This window comes from Hemibagrus wyckioides, linkage group LG17 (genome assembly GCF_019097595.1).
Source record: "Hemibagrus wyckioides isolate EC202008001 linkage group LG17, SWU_Hwy_1.0, whole genome shotgun sequence".
In the NCBI taxonomy this organism is placed as follows: Eukaryota; Metazoa; Chordata; class Actinopteri; order Siluriformes; family Bagridae; genus Hemibagrus; species Hemibagrus wyckioides.
Window position 1 is genome coordinate 10621102 of NC_080726.1, and position 13539 is coordinate 10634640.

General features: G+C 38.9%; 1 protein-coding gene across 8 annotated transcripts in view; it reads right to left on the bottom strand.

Moving 5' to 3' along the window:
* Positions 1 to 10290, bottom strand: part of cadm2b (cell adhesion molecule 2b) — a 162898-nt gene extending 152608 nt beyond the window's left edge. For 2 of the 8 annotated variants that reach the window (XM_058412892.1, XM_058412887.1), the window contains exon 1: positions 9935 to 10288. In XM_058412892.1, coding sequence (XP_058268875.1) covers positions 9935 to 9995 — 61 coding nt within the window. In that variant the 5' untranslated portion in view covers positions 9996 to 10288. Of the gene's footprint in view, positions 1 to 9934 lie in introns of all 8 variants that reach the window. The other 6 variants (XM_058412895.1, XM_058412889.1, XM_058412890.1 and 3 more) reach the window with 6 other exon arrangements.
* Positions 10291 to 13539: the final 3249 nt, after the last annotated feature.

Here is a 13539-nt window from a genome sequence, read left to right on the forward strand (position 1 = left end):
CACAGTAGGAAGCATAAAATAGGCAAAATATTACTTGGGCTCTGACTTAAAGTGGTTCCTGACTGCAAAATGATTGAAATCCCCTATTCTCATGCATCTTGGAACCCTTTCCATTCATCCTCCCATATATACTTGATTGATGCATGAATTATCCATCTTCAAATCAAACCACAGGCTTTCAATAAGGTTCAAATCCACAGACTGCAAAACATTGATTTTATGTTCTCACATTCACTTGTGTGTGATTGTGATAAATGTTTGGCATCATTATATTGTTTAGCGATCCATCTACATCCAAACCCTAACCTCTTAGCAGAGATTGGCATGTTCTTGGGAAAAGTTCAGGTTCTGAATGAATGTTTGCCATCGAATGTTGTGCTTGTTTTATGCAAGCTTTCCAAACAGCTTGCTTACATGGAGGATGATTTTGAAGCAACCACAGGAATCAACTATACTCTGCAACTCTAACAACTCTGACTTTTTTAGGGCCCTCAGTGTGCTCAATGGTATTTCAAGCTGTTATGAATTTTTATATATCGACTACCTGACTTGTGCAAGTCAGCAAATATCTCCTGCGAGATGGAATATGAGCTGTATAACCTCACCGTTATACATAATGGAAACAGGGCAAGGACACAGACAACAGTGTTGTTTCTGGAATCCAAAATGAAATAAAAATAAGTAAAATAAACCATAATAAATATTTCCAAAGAGAATAATTAGTTAAATTTATTTCAGTTATGTCTTGATTATGTTAAAATAATTTTCCATATATATTCTTGAAAGAAAATGTTATTATTTATTTTTTTTTAAAAATATAAGAATTATTTATTTTATTGGATAGGTATATGGTTTCTTCACTAAGCCGGGTAGAAGATTTTGACGGGGTTCTGTAGTGTCTAAAACGGCATTTATGTGTAGAGTTGACTCTAAACAGCAGGACTCTAAAGATTGCAAAATTTCTGTTTTATTTCACTATTATGTCGTCAGCAACACCCTTGTAAAGAAGCCTTTGCCTCAACCCTCTCTCTCTCTCTCTCCCTGATTAGATTAAATTGTCTCAGCAACTGATTTAAGAACAGAAATCAATTACAGCAATCCTCCACGTCTGTATCACAGTAATACGCGCTGGATATGAAACAGCCCTCGCCTTTTCCTGTTTAATCTGTGATTATGCCTTCAATTTGTTCCGGTGTTATCTTCCTCCACTTTGTTGCCATACCATCATCATTGAGATGTATCACCTCACACGGTTTATATTACACTCGCTCCAAATCTCTTAATTGCTGTTTGACATAACAGATGAAGTCACGGCAAAATCCCCAGTGCTGAATTAACTTACCGTCTCACAGTGTTCATTTGTGTCCAACCGGGCTTAAATGATCACTGTAGGTGGTAATTCAACATAGTATTAATACAACCCTGGGGATTTTGCTCTGACCGCTAGGCTAGAACACACATTGGGGTTTTATCAGGACTGTTTGGATTGTCTAGATTGTCTTAATGAGGACATGCTAGAAATAGCACTGAAAGAAAACGGCGCTGGATGTGCGGATAGGAAAGCAATGTTGAGCTACAGCAGTTCCATAATTGCTCAGTAGGAGAGTTATAATAACTAATACAAAGTCCAATTGGAGTTCTCATTCAAGTTGGCAGGATGGTGAAGCTACTCATCCTTTATCGCTCTATGTAGCAACAGCTAGACGGGCGTCTGCATGTTCGCATTGGCAGATTCAAGTGCTGATGGCTCTGCCGATGGAGAGAGGCCGCTCAAAGAGACACGTTGCGCTGAGGATGGCACAAAGTAAATGAGATTCATTGTCTGGCCGCTGTCTATGCACTGAGAGAGCGCATTCAGCAAGGAGTGAGAGGAGCGAGAAAGGCTGTTTAAAGGTCAGGACTGCAGACGGCTGATGTGCCAAGCGCCCGGCTTCATTTTGAGCCAAATTTGATATTCTGGAGACAAGAAAGAAAAATAAAGAAACCTAAACACCTAAAACAGATCCACTGGACTCCTCTTTTGGTTCGGTAATGCCTCTTGGCCGGGGTAGATGCTGTCCGTAAAACATAATATGTACTGGTATACTCTCAGTGCATCATAAGCCTTTTCTTCTCCGCTGGATTAATAATTGTAAAATTAAAGAAGAGTAGATGCTCGTTCTAAATGTCCATTCATTCATCTTCAAAAACCGCGTTATCCTTGTCAGGGTCATAGTTTGTGCTACAATATATTATCTAGAATAGTTCATTCTCGTTAAGGTAGAGTATTCCTTCTGAAGTGTTTTATTTATTTATATGTAATGGATATAATCATTCAGAGGTATCACTGCTAAAGGCCTTGTAACTTGCTACTTTACATACAGCTGATCAATATAGAAAGAAGATAATGGTGTCACAATATCGACTGAGCACTGCCCCTAAAGAGGAAAGCCAATCGTAAGGCTGTGCCCTACCCCTGCAGGCATGCGTCTGATATTCGGTATATGAATGAAAAAAATTTATATTATTTATCCTATCTCACTATTCAAACTCTATTTAAATATCTGAAATAGAAAATCAGAAAATAATAGTTAAAATGCCCTCACTCACATAACCTGTGAGCTGAAAGAACTTTAAATAACATCTACTGTATGTTAATTGGACTTCTAACTCTTTTATTTATTTATTTATTTATTTTTTAACACAACAGTAGTAATAGCTTTTTTTTTGTCTACTGTAAATCAGGTCATGTTTCCCTAGCCATGGATAATCAAGGACACGACTGGATGTAAAAAAAAATAAAATAAAATAAAGACAACCGCATCAACTCATTAAATATGGTTTGTCTTTCTAAAAAAAAGAAGAAGATATTTCTGTGAATTTCTTCGCTTAAGCAAATGTAACACTGCCATCATATTTGAACTTCTGTCTTTTGGCAGAATAAAAAATTCTAGACTCGTTAGTATTAATATGGATTTTAAAAAAATCTCATATCTAATTAAAATTCAAATAGATTTTTTAAAACTTGGTTTGACAGCTCCAGGTCGTGGTTTATGTGAACATACACGAAGTTTAAAAGAAATACATAGTTTCAATGATTAGCAAATATGCCTGATGTTGACTCGGGGTTGCTGCTTTACGATTGACTGCGCTCTTTCCGTCAATATTCACGCCACCTCTATCCTTTTTGAGGACACGTCAATCAGCAGCGAGATTCAAAAAGCAGGTAAACAAATTTATCTAGGCACATTAGCATGTGTCCATTAAAACAAAGCACTGCAATGGGTGAAGGGGAGGAGGAGGAGGAGGAGGTGCTGGATTTGGTTGAGGATTTGCTGTCGACGCCGTTTTTCGAAAGAGGGATTTTAATGAGGATTTTCATTAGTCATTTTCATTAGTGACTATTCGTGCGTGGTTGTTTTACGTCAATGTCCTCTTTTGATTTCAGGGCGGTTGTGTGTTAAGGCCTTGTATTGGAGGATGTTCACACTGCAATCTATTCAGTTGAAAAGGTTTTACTAGGAGAAAATAATAACAGACCGTGTTGAAGGTATAGACATTGACGATATGCGCCCGGAGTGAGAATAATATTCTGAATGTGACCTTCAAATACACACAGACATGTAACGCATTATAGCATTAGATATGGAATAAATGACTGCCAGCCTTATTGGACAGGAGAATGTAAATAACTATCATGATGATGTAGGTGGTCCAGATGTCCCACATATGCACTAAGCAGATGGGTGTAGGTGTGAAGACTATTCAAATCCATTACATGCTTAGACGTCCAGTGTTTTTAAAGGAAATATTGCATGTTTTGTAGGCAGTACTATATTTTTCACAAATGAGGCTCACAAGCGGCAAGGGTTTCTCATACCCACTATATTTCTGACTGTGAAAGTACAGCAAATGATTAATTGGATAGTTCTCTCTAAATAATAAAAAGTGTTATGAAGTTTTCTTTAAATGCAATTCAATGAGATACTAACCAAAAAAAAAAGGCAATTAGGAAGCACATCTTCTAGTATGGCATAGTGGGCTCGGAAGAAGAGTTAAAAATGATGGGGTTCTGTTTATTAAATGAACAGAGGATTCATATGCTTTTGCCCAGTCCTTTTTTTTTCTGACAGTAATGTGCTAACAATCAGATACGACCGTGCAGCTTTCTGTAAACAGCCAATTAAATCCCTTGATATACAAGCAGACAGGAGAAGCCATTTTGTGCTATTTACATTTTATTTTTATTTTTTTTAAAACTTGTTTTTCCCAGCACTTATTTTTTTCTCAGAATCCCGTACAGATGGATAGATGGTTTCTCAAAACCACGTATATGGAGAAATAGACAGAAATATATAGAGATAGATGGATACATGCACGAACGAATGGATTTATAGATGGATAGGTTTTTGGTCTGGCCTTGCAAAATCCATCTTGAATTCGAATGCACACTACTACATGTGATATTGATGTCCTACTGTGTCACCGAAGAAGGAAAACACTAGATGTGAAACGCTCTGTGGTGTTTACTGGTGACAATGTGTGCTCAAAGACGATACAAGCAACGACAATGACTGATGAGGTCCGCTAACAGAATACTGAATAGGATCCTGGTTACATGGCTAGGTTTAAAAATATTCAATAAAGACCCAGAAGAAAAACAGTGGACTATGGGTATGTATCAAATCACAGACTATGTCCTACATTATGTCCTAAATCAGCCGCACCAATGTTTTTCCATAAGTGTAAAAGACAAATTGCTACACAGCACGTCATGTCTTTTCGCCACAGGTGAAGATTTAAGCCTCAGGAACAAGTGCCGGTTTTAATATACAAACTGTCCTCCCTAAACTTTTCGTTCTAAATACATTTTGAGTGTCAGCTTTCTAAAAAAAAAAAAAAATCTGCCGTGGTATTTTGTTGAAGGTACATACAGCAAGCTGCAAAAATGGAACAGACGCTGGGAGACACCGGACCTGATTCAGACCACTCTTTCTTATGTGCCAGGAAACATATTGTGACCTGGCATCTCACACACATTCAGAATGTCAAACAAAATTAAACATAAAAATACATACAATTTTTTATTACATTTTTTTGTATTAAATACAGGAATAGATGTCTGTCAGGTTTAGTGGTCAAAATATTTTAAAATTATTTGTACAAAAACAAATCAGAATTGGTATGAGAATGAGCAAACTAACTCAATGAAAGGATATATATAATATATGCAATATATAAGATTTTGGGGTGTAATTAATATAATATTCAGGCATTCATGAATTAAATAAATTGAATGTTAATATTTTTACAGGAATTAGTCCATATAAAGTATGGTATAACTGTGGGTACAGTTCCGGGGTCCAGGGTTCGATCCTGAGCTCAGTCTTTTTGGAGTTTCATGGCCTAAGATCACAAGGCTTGGGATCCAGTGAGATCTTGAGCATAATAAAATGGCTACTGATGATATAATGAATGCGAATGTATGTTTAACCCTCAATTCAGCTGGAAAACCACCCACCTGGCAATGCTGCTGCTGTCCTTAGGTAAATTGTGAGCTGCAGGAAGTTGCTATTGTGGGAGTTTTGTATTGAAGTAGCATACGTTGATGGTACACTGGATTTATCATGCACTATGGTTCACAATATAGGAATCCATCAAATATGATTTGTCCATGGAGATTTCAGTCAATGCTACAAAATGGCTGAACATATGGCAACAAAGGAACAAATTCGGACACAGGCTACAGCTTGTGTTTGTGTGCGTGAGAATACACAGGTGTGTTGTTCTCTGGGTGAATGGAAACTTTAGTCATGACAAATGTAATTAATCAGAACATCAGGGTCAGGATGAGTTCGAACATTTTTTACGATGAAACGTGAATTAGATTTGTATTTTATTCTGGCCATGCAGCGCTATCTACCCTGTGATCAAAGACATACCCTGGGCTATGAATTTAAGGTTTTGAACTGGAAACTGTCACTAAAAATTGATCTCCGGATAATAAAGAGGATAGTCATTATAAGACATCTAAAAATTAAAAAAAAAAAAATTATCCACAAAATAAAAAAAGCCTACCTGTGTTGAATTTTAAAGGTGAATATAATGAGCATGATCAGAGTTCAAACAACTCACTCTATCTCAATTAATGGTATAACTTTAATGTTAAACACCAAAAAACCCAAATATAATCGTTATCTCTTTTTCTGTCTTTTCTGTGTCTGCAGGCTTCAACGAGAAGCTAATTATCATGTCTGCATGCCCAGAGGTAGGTGATCTTATTAACTGACTGTGTCACAGAACCATTTATCAGTAGAGTTATTATGGCCTCCTCGAGCAAGCTATATATGTCTTTCATTAAGGAAGTCTTTCAAAGACACACTACTTTTTCTGAATTTGCTGTGAACAGCCTCATTAAACCTGATGGAGAGAGAGAGAGAGAGAGAGAGAGAAAGAGAGAGAGGGAGAGAAAGAGAGAGAGAGAGAGAGAGAGAGAGAGAGAGAGAAAGAGAAAGATGTCATTCGTGCCTGGGCCATGTAGTTATGTACAGCTGAGATAGCTGCAGCTTTAGCAGGAGATTAACTATGCTATTTCTGGATTAATCATTAATATAAACAGTAGAGAACGTTATCGGGTCAGTTTCCAACAGACTGGCTGCCGTCTTGCTGCATCATCAGAATTTCAAGAAAGCAAGAAGCTCGAGTGTATGTGTTTATTTGCTATGGGAATTAATGTAATCACTCAGATTATCACTTGTGAGCCAGAGAGCAGAGAAACAAGCTGGGGGCAAGGCATCTTAGGTAACTGGTGATAAAAAATAATTCAAGTAAAATGCGAGCAGTCATAAGAATAAAAACAGACCAAAATGCTAGCTGTCAGCATAACAGCTCATGTCTGCTGCCCAGTGTGTCTCTTGTATAGTGCCGTTTTTTTTTTTGGGCTGCTCTCTGACTGATCCGTGTAGATGCAGATCTGTCAGCAAGCACAAAGCAGTGAGGCTCGGTGCCTGCGCACTGCCAGTCTCCTTCCTCCACTGGATTATTTATAGCATAGCTCCATGGCCAGCACTCACAGGCTTAAAGCCCATTCTTTCAGGATAAGCTAACTCTCTGGAGCAGCGGAGGGGGGCATCTTTAAGCGGCAAATAAAACGCTTCCCTCTGATACACCTAGCACGTCAAAAAAATCCACCAATAAGCCAAAGCTAACGGCGGTGCTCTAGTGGCACCACGTCCATCCACGTATGTAGCTAGGCATCCCTCTGGCATCTCTGCAGTTATGTTTGAGGGGGATTTTTTGTCCCTCAGGTCCAATTTGTGTGTCACATTACATCTCCAGTACAAATGTCTTATTCTATGAGTCACTAACTAAGGTGGGAAAAAGGCTCCTCTTGTGGGGATTAAACAGGCTAGAGCCATAGAAAAGCAGATGAAACCCTGACCTAAATGTCTCGTCCCAAAAGGGATGTCAAGCTCTGAGCTTTTTATAGCAATTATACACAGAAAAGATTCGCAGACATGAAGAGTCAGTGGGACAAAAGAGAACTTGCAAAAGAGTGGACATATCAGTGTGATGATTTATTAGGTCATCCTAGGAAATATTTCACTCGTCAGAGAAACGGCTAAACTGGCTGTTCTTTTAGGAGTTAAAGGAGCTGTTTCCAATTTGTAGAGCCCTCTGCTGTTTGCGGGGTGAATTGCAATTGCAGTGACAACACCTCTTCTGAGCAAACGAACAAGCTCTATTCACTATCCACTTTACAGGCTGTTATGCCATACGTAGGAATACATAGGGCACCAAATATGCAGCCTCAATCCAACAACAAGCAAAAATTTTAAATAAAACTTTCTACCAGGAACACACTTAATTAACCATTGTGTGTTGCTCGTATTAACAGCTGACAGCTGATTTATACAAGGTGTTTTGGCCATTACAGTGCCCTTAATTTAATTTCAAGCTGAAACAAAAATTGCTGTGCTGTTTTTAACTATCCAGGGAATATGACTGTACACTGAGAATTCAGACAACGCTACAAAATGGCTGACATGCAAAACAGTGCACTATATGGTAAACAGGAAATAATTTCAGACACGGCACATGCTTGTCTCGTGGGTTATCTTTTATGGAAAAGGCACACTTGCTGATCAGCTTTGCTCTATATAGAGATTGAGCTTATTTCAGGGCCAGAAAAAGGCTATATCAACAAATTTTGAATGCAAATTATTTCTGATATTATATAAATTCCAAATAAAAAGCAAAATATACCTGCGGTGTATAATCTCAGATCTGCACTTTTCGAGGGGTGTACACGAGTAAGCCAGATCTTCTATAATAACAGAGTAGCATTTGAGCAATATTCCTACAGCAGAATGACTCAATAACAAAGTTTTGCTTCTACTCATATATACTTCTTTTATTGATAACATCTACACATACAAATTGCTGATGATTGCCTCCTTAAAAAAACGTATACATGTTATAATTTTTGAAGCATACAAAAGTCCAGTCCCTATCCACATCCATTTTGTCTGTCTGATGACTGAGGCTTAATGGCAGACTGTTCAGTCCATCTACATAGAGTTCAAAGCCCCAGGCATTTTTGTTTTAATTTGCGGGAGTTGGCTCAAGTTATTACAACCTTTTATGTATCTGTTGTGATGTTGGAATGTTCTCTAGCACAGAGTGCCCATTGCTGGAGATCTACCAACATGCTGAGTTTAGTTCCAACACACCTGGCTGTAATATTCAGATGCTACTAAATCCCTTGATTAACTGGATCAGGTGTGCTAGATTCAGCCTGGACTAAACACCTACAGGAAGTCCAGAACTCCGAAAGCAAAGCCTGGGCAGCTGTACTATGTCAGAGTTCCCTTGGTAATTAACTAATGTTAAGAAAGATGAAGATGAATAAAAAAGCACTGACTTTAAGGGACCGAGATTGTGATCACCTGCTGGCACAGATGTTCTGAAAACTAGACAGAGGATAGAGCTATGTTCACCCCCCCTGGTTTAAGTTTGGAGCACGGTCCACATGTGTGCAATCCAGTGGATCCGGGGTTTTTTATTTAGCTGAATACAGTAGGGTTTTTTTTTTTACATTCAAATCACGTCCAGTCCCATTCTATAAGCAATCCACAGTATCCACGGATGCATTAAGCTACAGTCGCAGTTTCTTCTCCCGTCCTGACCAAGCCTTTATGCATCGCGGAGAAAATCTCTTATGCTTTATACTAGGACGACCCCAAGATGCAGACGGCTGCAAATACCGCAGTCTGATGGGAGCGCAAGACGTTCGTGCTCGCGCACTGACGCTGGAACCGTATGCTACTGTACTGTACAGTGCGACAGAACAGACATCCATATCTCATGTAGTATTCTTATAAACTGTTATAGACGTGATAGTACGCCGTTCCTGAGCCAGCCCAACTTAAATCACTGGTCCTGAATGAAGCGGAGCACACCCGCCACTCCCTTTAAGACTACTGGACTATGAATTAGACTAGATTTATTTCAGCTCGCTAAATCCCAAACAAACACGCAGGGAATGAAATGCCACTCTGTTAACTACGCTGTTAACTGCCAATTTATAAGGAACAAGACTATTTTTTCCCCCCACGTCCCCCTGATCTTCAAGTGCAATGCTTAGCCAGATCTCCCTTAACTGACCCCTCTTGTCTATATCTTTATTTGTGAAAGTAGAAGTTCTTAAAAACAAATGCACAGCTAAGCTCTTTCACCGTTCCTCTGTAGCTCTCCGTCATCACTGCAACTTCGCACCCACCGGTGATGATGGTCAGTGTGAAAGAATGCGCGCTCACAAAACTTCTAACGCATGTTTATGCTCTAAATCTCCCCAGGATAGCACTTGAGTAAGAGTGTGTGTTTGCGCAAAGACAGCCAAAGCCAACTCCCTTCACCGCCGCAGGCAATAAACGGGGCATCCTCGAGCGCTCACCTTTAACGACAGTCCCGCAGACGCTGCAGAGCACGAAGAGCAGGTGCTGCTTCAACATCATAATGTTTTTGTTTTTTTGTTATTGTTGTTGTTATTTTTGTTTTTTGTTTTTTTTTCTCGCTGTCTCCTCTCGGCCAAGTGTGCCGGTGTCCGTGGTGCGTCTTCTTCCCTGCAGATGACGGGCTTATCCGGCTGGGTGCGCACTTTTTTAAGACAGGGAGCACGCGGACTCCACGGATTTGCCGTGATGCGCCCGGAGCGGAGCGGAGCGGAGGCTGCGCTGTAGCCGGCCTGCAGAGAGACGCTCCCCGCCACAGTGATGAGCAAAGTGCCGCTCCAGCCACCAGAGCCGTCAGCGCTACCGCGGAGCGCTAAGCCCCGCCCATTCCAGGGTTGCCAGTTTAATTGGTAGAATAACTATTTAGAACACGTCCAGATTTCAATACCAACCTCAACAACAACGTAACTAGATTAATCTTTCGTAGATTCAATCATATCATATGACATATCCTATATACTCATTTAGTTATAATACTTTTTAAAACACATTCATTTTAGAACTCAATTCAATCTCAGTACACAGGAATCCATGCTATTTGGCAACCCAGACCGACGCCCGTTTGACAGATAGAGACACCTGACTAGGACCTCAGCCTCTTGCAGTCTCTTAAAAAGAACACTTAATTTCTTCCTTCTAAAGTTATCCATCTAAAGACAGGATATTCAGCAACTAATACACTTATCTATACACGTGAAAATAAACAGAGTGTATAGATTTTTCTTTTCAAGACTTTTCTTGCCTGTATAGTTATCTAGAGACAGCTTATTCAGGGGGAGTTAAACTTCTCTTTAGGCATTTCCCTTTTAAGCAAACTTCTGAATACAGATTTGTGATATTAATAATAATAATAATAATAATAATAATGCGTACATGAGCCTGTGATGAGTGTTCTAAGTGCACAAGTTATCACAAGTGGTTATGATTAAACCGATCAATCAGCATCAGCACCATTCAGTGATCTCAGATTCCTTTCACCTGGCAGGTGCTGACCACCAATTTTTGTTTTTTTATGTCTAATCAATGTTCCATTTTATTATCTCAGTTTTATATTGGTGATGTTTGTAACAGGGTATTGAGCCCTCCATAGTATTGTGTCTTTTTTTTTTTACCTGTTTTATTCTTATTCGAATACACATCCTAATAGCTCTTCCTCAGACAACCGCAGACACCGGTTTTCTGCTTATGACTCAAATTCCATATCATTTATATACAGTTTAGTAAGTACTCCTTCAAGCAATTGCTCTTGTGGGTGTAGGGAATGCTGATGCCACCTTCAGAACATTCAGAATATCTCTCACTCATACACTTAGAAGGAACGATACACATATTCAGGCACATCCTGAAGGTCAAATCCATCATCATGTTGATCGAATACTTTAAAGAAATGTAAGAGAAAGGGCCTTGTACAGCTGGTTTTAAAGAATAATAAAAAAAAGCATTTTATGACAAGAGCACAGCAGAAGCTTTCATGACCCCATTAGTGATGTTAGTGTCATTATGTTTGCTGCTGTTTCAGCCTCATTGAAGCTGATCTTGAGTTCTTATGATATACTATTAGATAAGCGGTTGGAGAGTGAAAGAAGTGCCCCAAATATATGTCATTAAAAAAGTAAATTTGAAGAATATGGCAACATTAAGTTTACAGATAGATAGATAGATAGATAGATAGATAGATAGATAGATAGATAGATAGATAGATAGATAGATAGTCATTTAAAATAGCTAAAAGCTTGCTAATCAGCTAGCTAGCTGGCGGAAAGTACAGGTGGAATATTTAAAGAAATTAATGCTAAGGGAGGACCATGCTCAACTAACAAGGAATAAGGGGCTCTGCAAATGGAGTCCCATAGCATTGTGAAAGAAAAAAAAATTACTGGTAATATAATATAGAAGATATTAGATTAATCAAGGCAAAAAGTAATGAAAGGAGGATTTGCCCACTTGTGGAGGACAGGTCACTTCCAGCTCCACTGGTGGTAACAATTTGCTAAGCGGATAGTTTTATTTCATGTTCATTGAGGCTATAAAATGTTAAACACCTCATTCCTTACAAGTCCATTAGAATAAGTGCACAGGATCTGATCAAAATCACATAGATGATACAAAAAGTAGTGGTCAGATTGTCCAGCATATTCTCTCAATATCATTAAGCCGGTGACAGTGAAATTGGTGATGAACTTTCATACAAAATGACTTTACAGCAGGATACTGGGTCATTGCTTTGCCTCTATTATGAGTGAAAAATGGGCCCTGAATTTAAGGACACCTTCAACCTGCTTAAATTATGTATGCCTTTTACCAGTCATACGCATGTTTTTATCTCACCTTCATGTTCTAAGCATCTAGTGTGACAAATTATCTCAGCCTTGTGCGTTGTACACATTACAAATTGTTATGCTGTTGGGTAAGTGCCGGTGCTGTATGAGAACCTGATCAAAGTGCATATCCACGGATCTCATAAAACACATCTCATGAATATGCAAGACTTCATTTGGATGAATGTCGCATAGACAAACTATACTGCTCTCACTCTTTCCCTCTAAACTATAATATGAGGAATAGTAAAAAAATTGGTGTGATATGAATAATGAATAAAAACCTTGAAACTGTGAATAAACACGGTGAAACTTAAGAAAATATAATAATGTGATCAACTTATGGTGATCGGATTGTTATTTAACCAAGCAATAATTCATGCCATGTTCCTGATGTTCTCGTCTGTTCTGAACAGTTACATTTTTGTTATTTCAAGTTATTTTGGCTTCGATAAATCTGCTATTAACCCAGTGTAAAACATCTGTATTAACCCAGAGTAAAACATCCTCCATCTCTGAGATATAAATGTTCAGATTCAGCATTCTAATGCCGTCAGGCACATCATTAATTTTTCCTCGTGAGGGTGAAAAAACACTCACGATTTCTGATTTTCTATTGCCTTTGGAATACTTTTAAAATGTAGTATGCTTTTAAAATGCCGTAAATGATATGTTCTTGCTTGCCGATGCTGACAGCTGAGATATCGGCTGGACCGTTTCTATAAGAGCAGTAAATGGATTCCCAGCTTTGCAGCATCTTCATGTATGAATAATGATGTTTAAGGTGAAGCAAAGCATTGTGAATATCTTTCTAAACATGCCAAATGGTCGACTGCAGAGCAGCCCTGTTTTACTAAATTTACTGCACTTCTGACATCAGGGAGGAAAAGATGTCTCGCGGTAAAGCTGCTATAATGTGGCTTTCTCGAACCACTAAGAAGTAAGACATCTGCTTGAGAATCAGGCTTAGCTTCACTATAAGGGGTGTATAAGAAAATCAGTGCAAGCTAAGATGGGTGGTGAAATGGAGACAGAGAGAAGAATAAGGAGGGGGCTGAGAAAGAGAGAAATCTCGAGGGTTTTTCTGCAGTGAAAAGCTGTACCATGCTGACAACTGTGACAGTGGCTGGCTGAGAGGACGGGGTATAATGTAGCATGTTTGTCAGACACAACCGGACAGTACTCCAACAAACCCCACAGGCATTGCAGAGTGACAGCATGCCATGTTT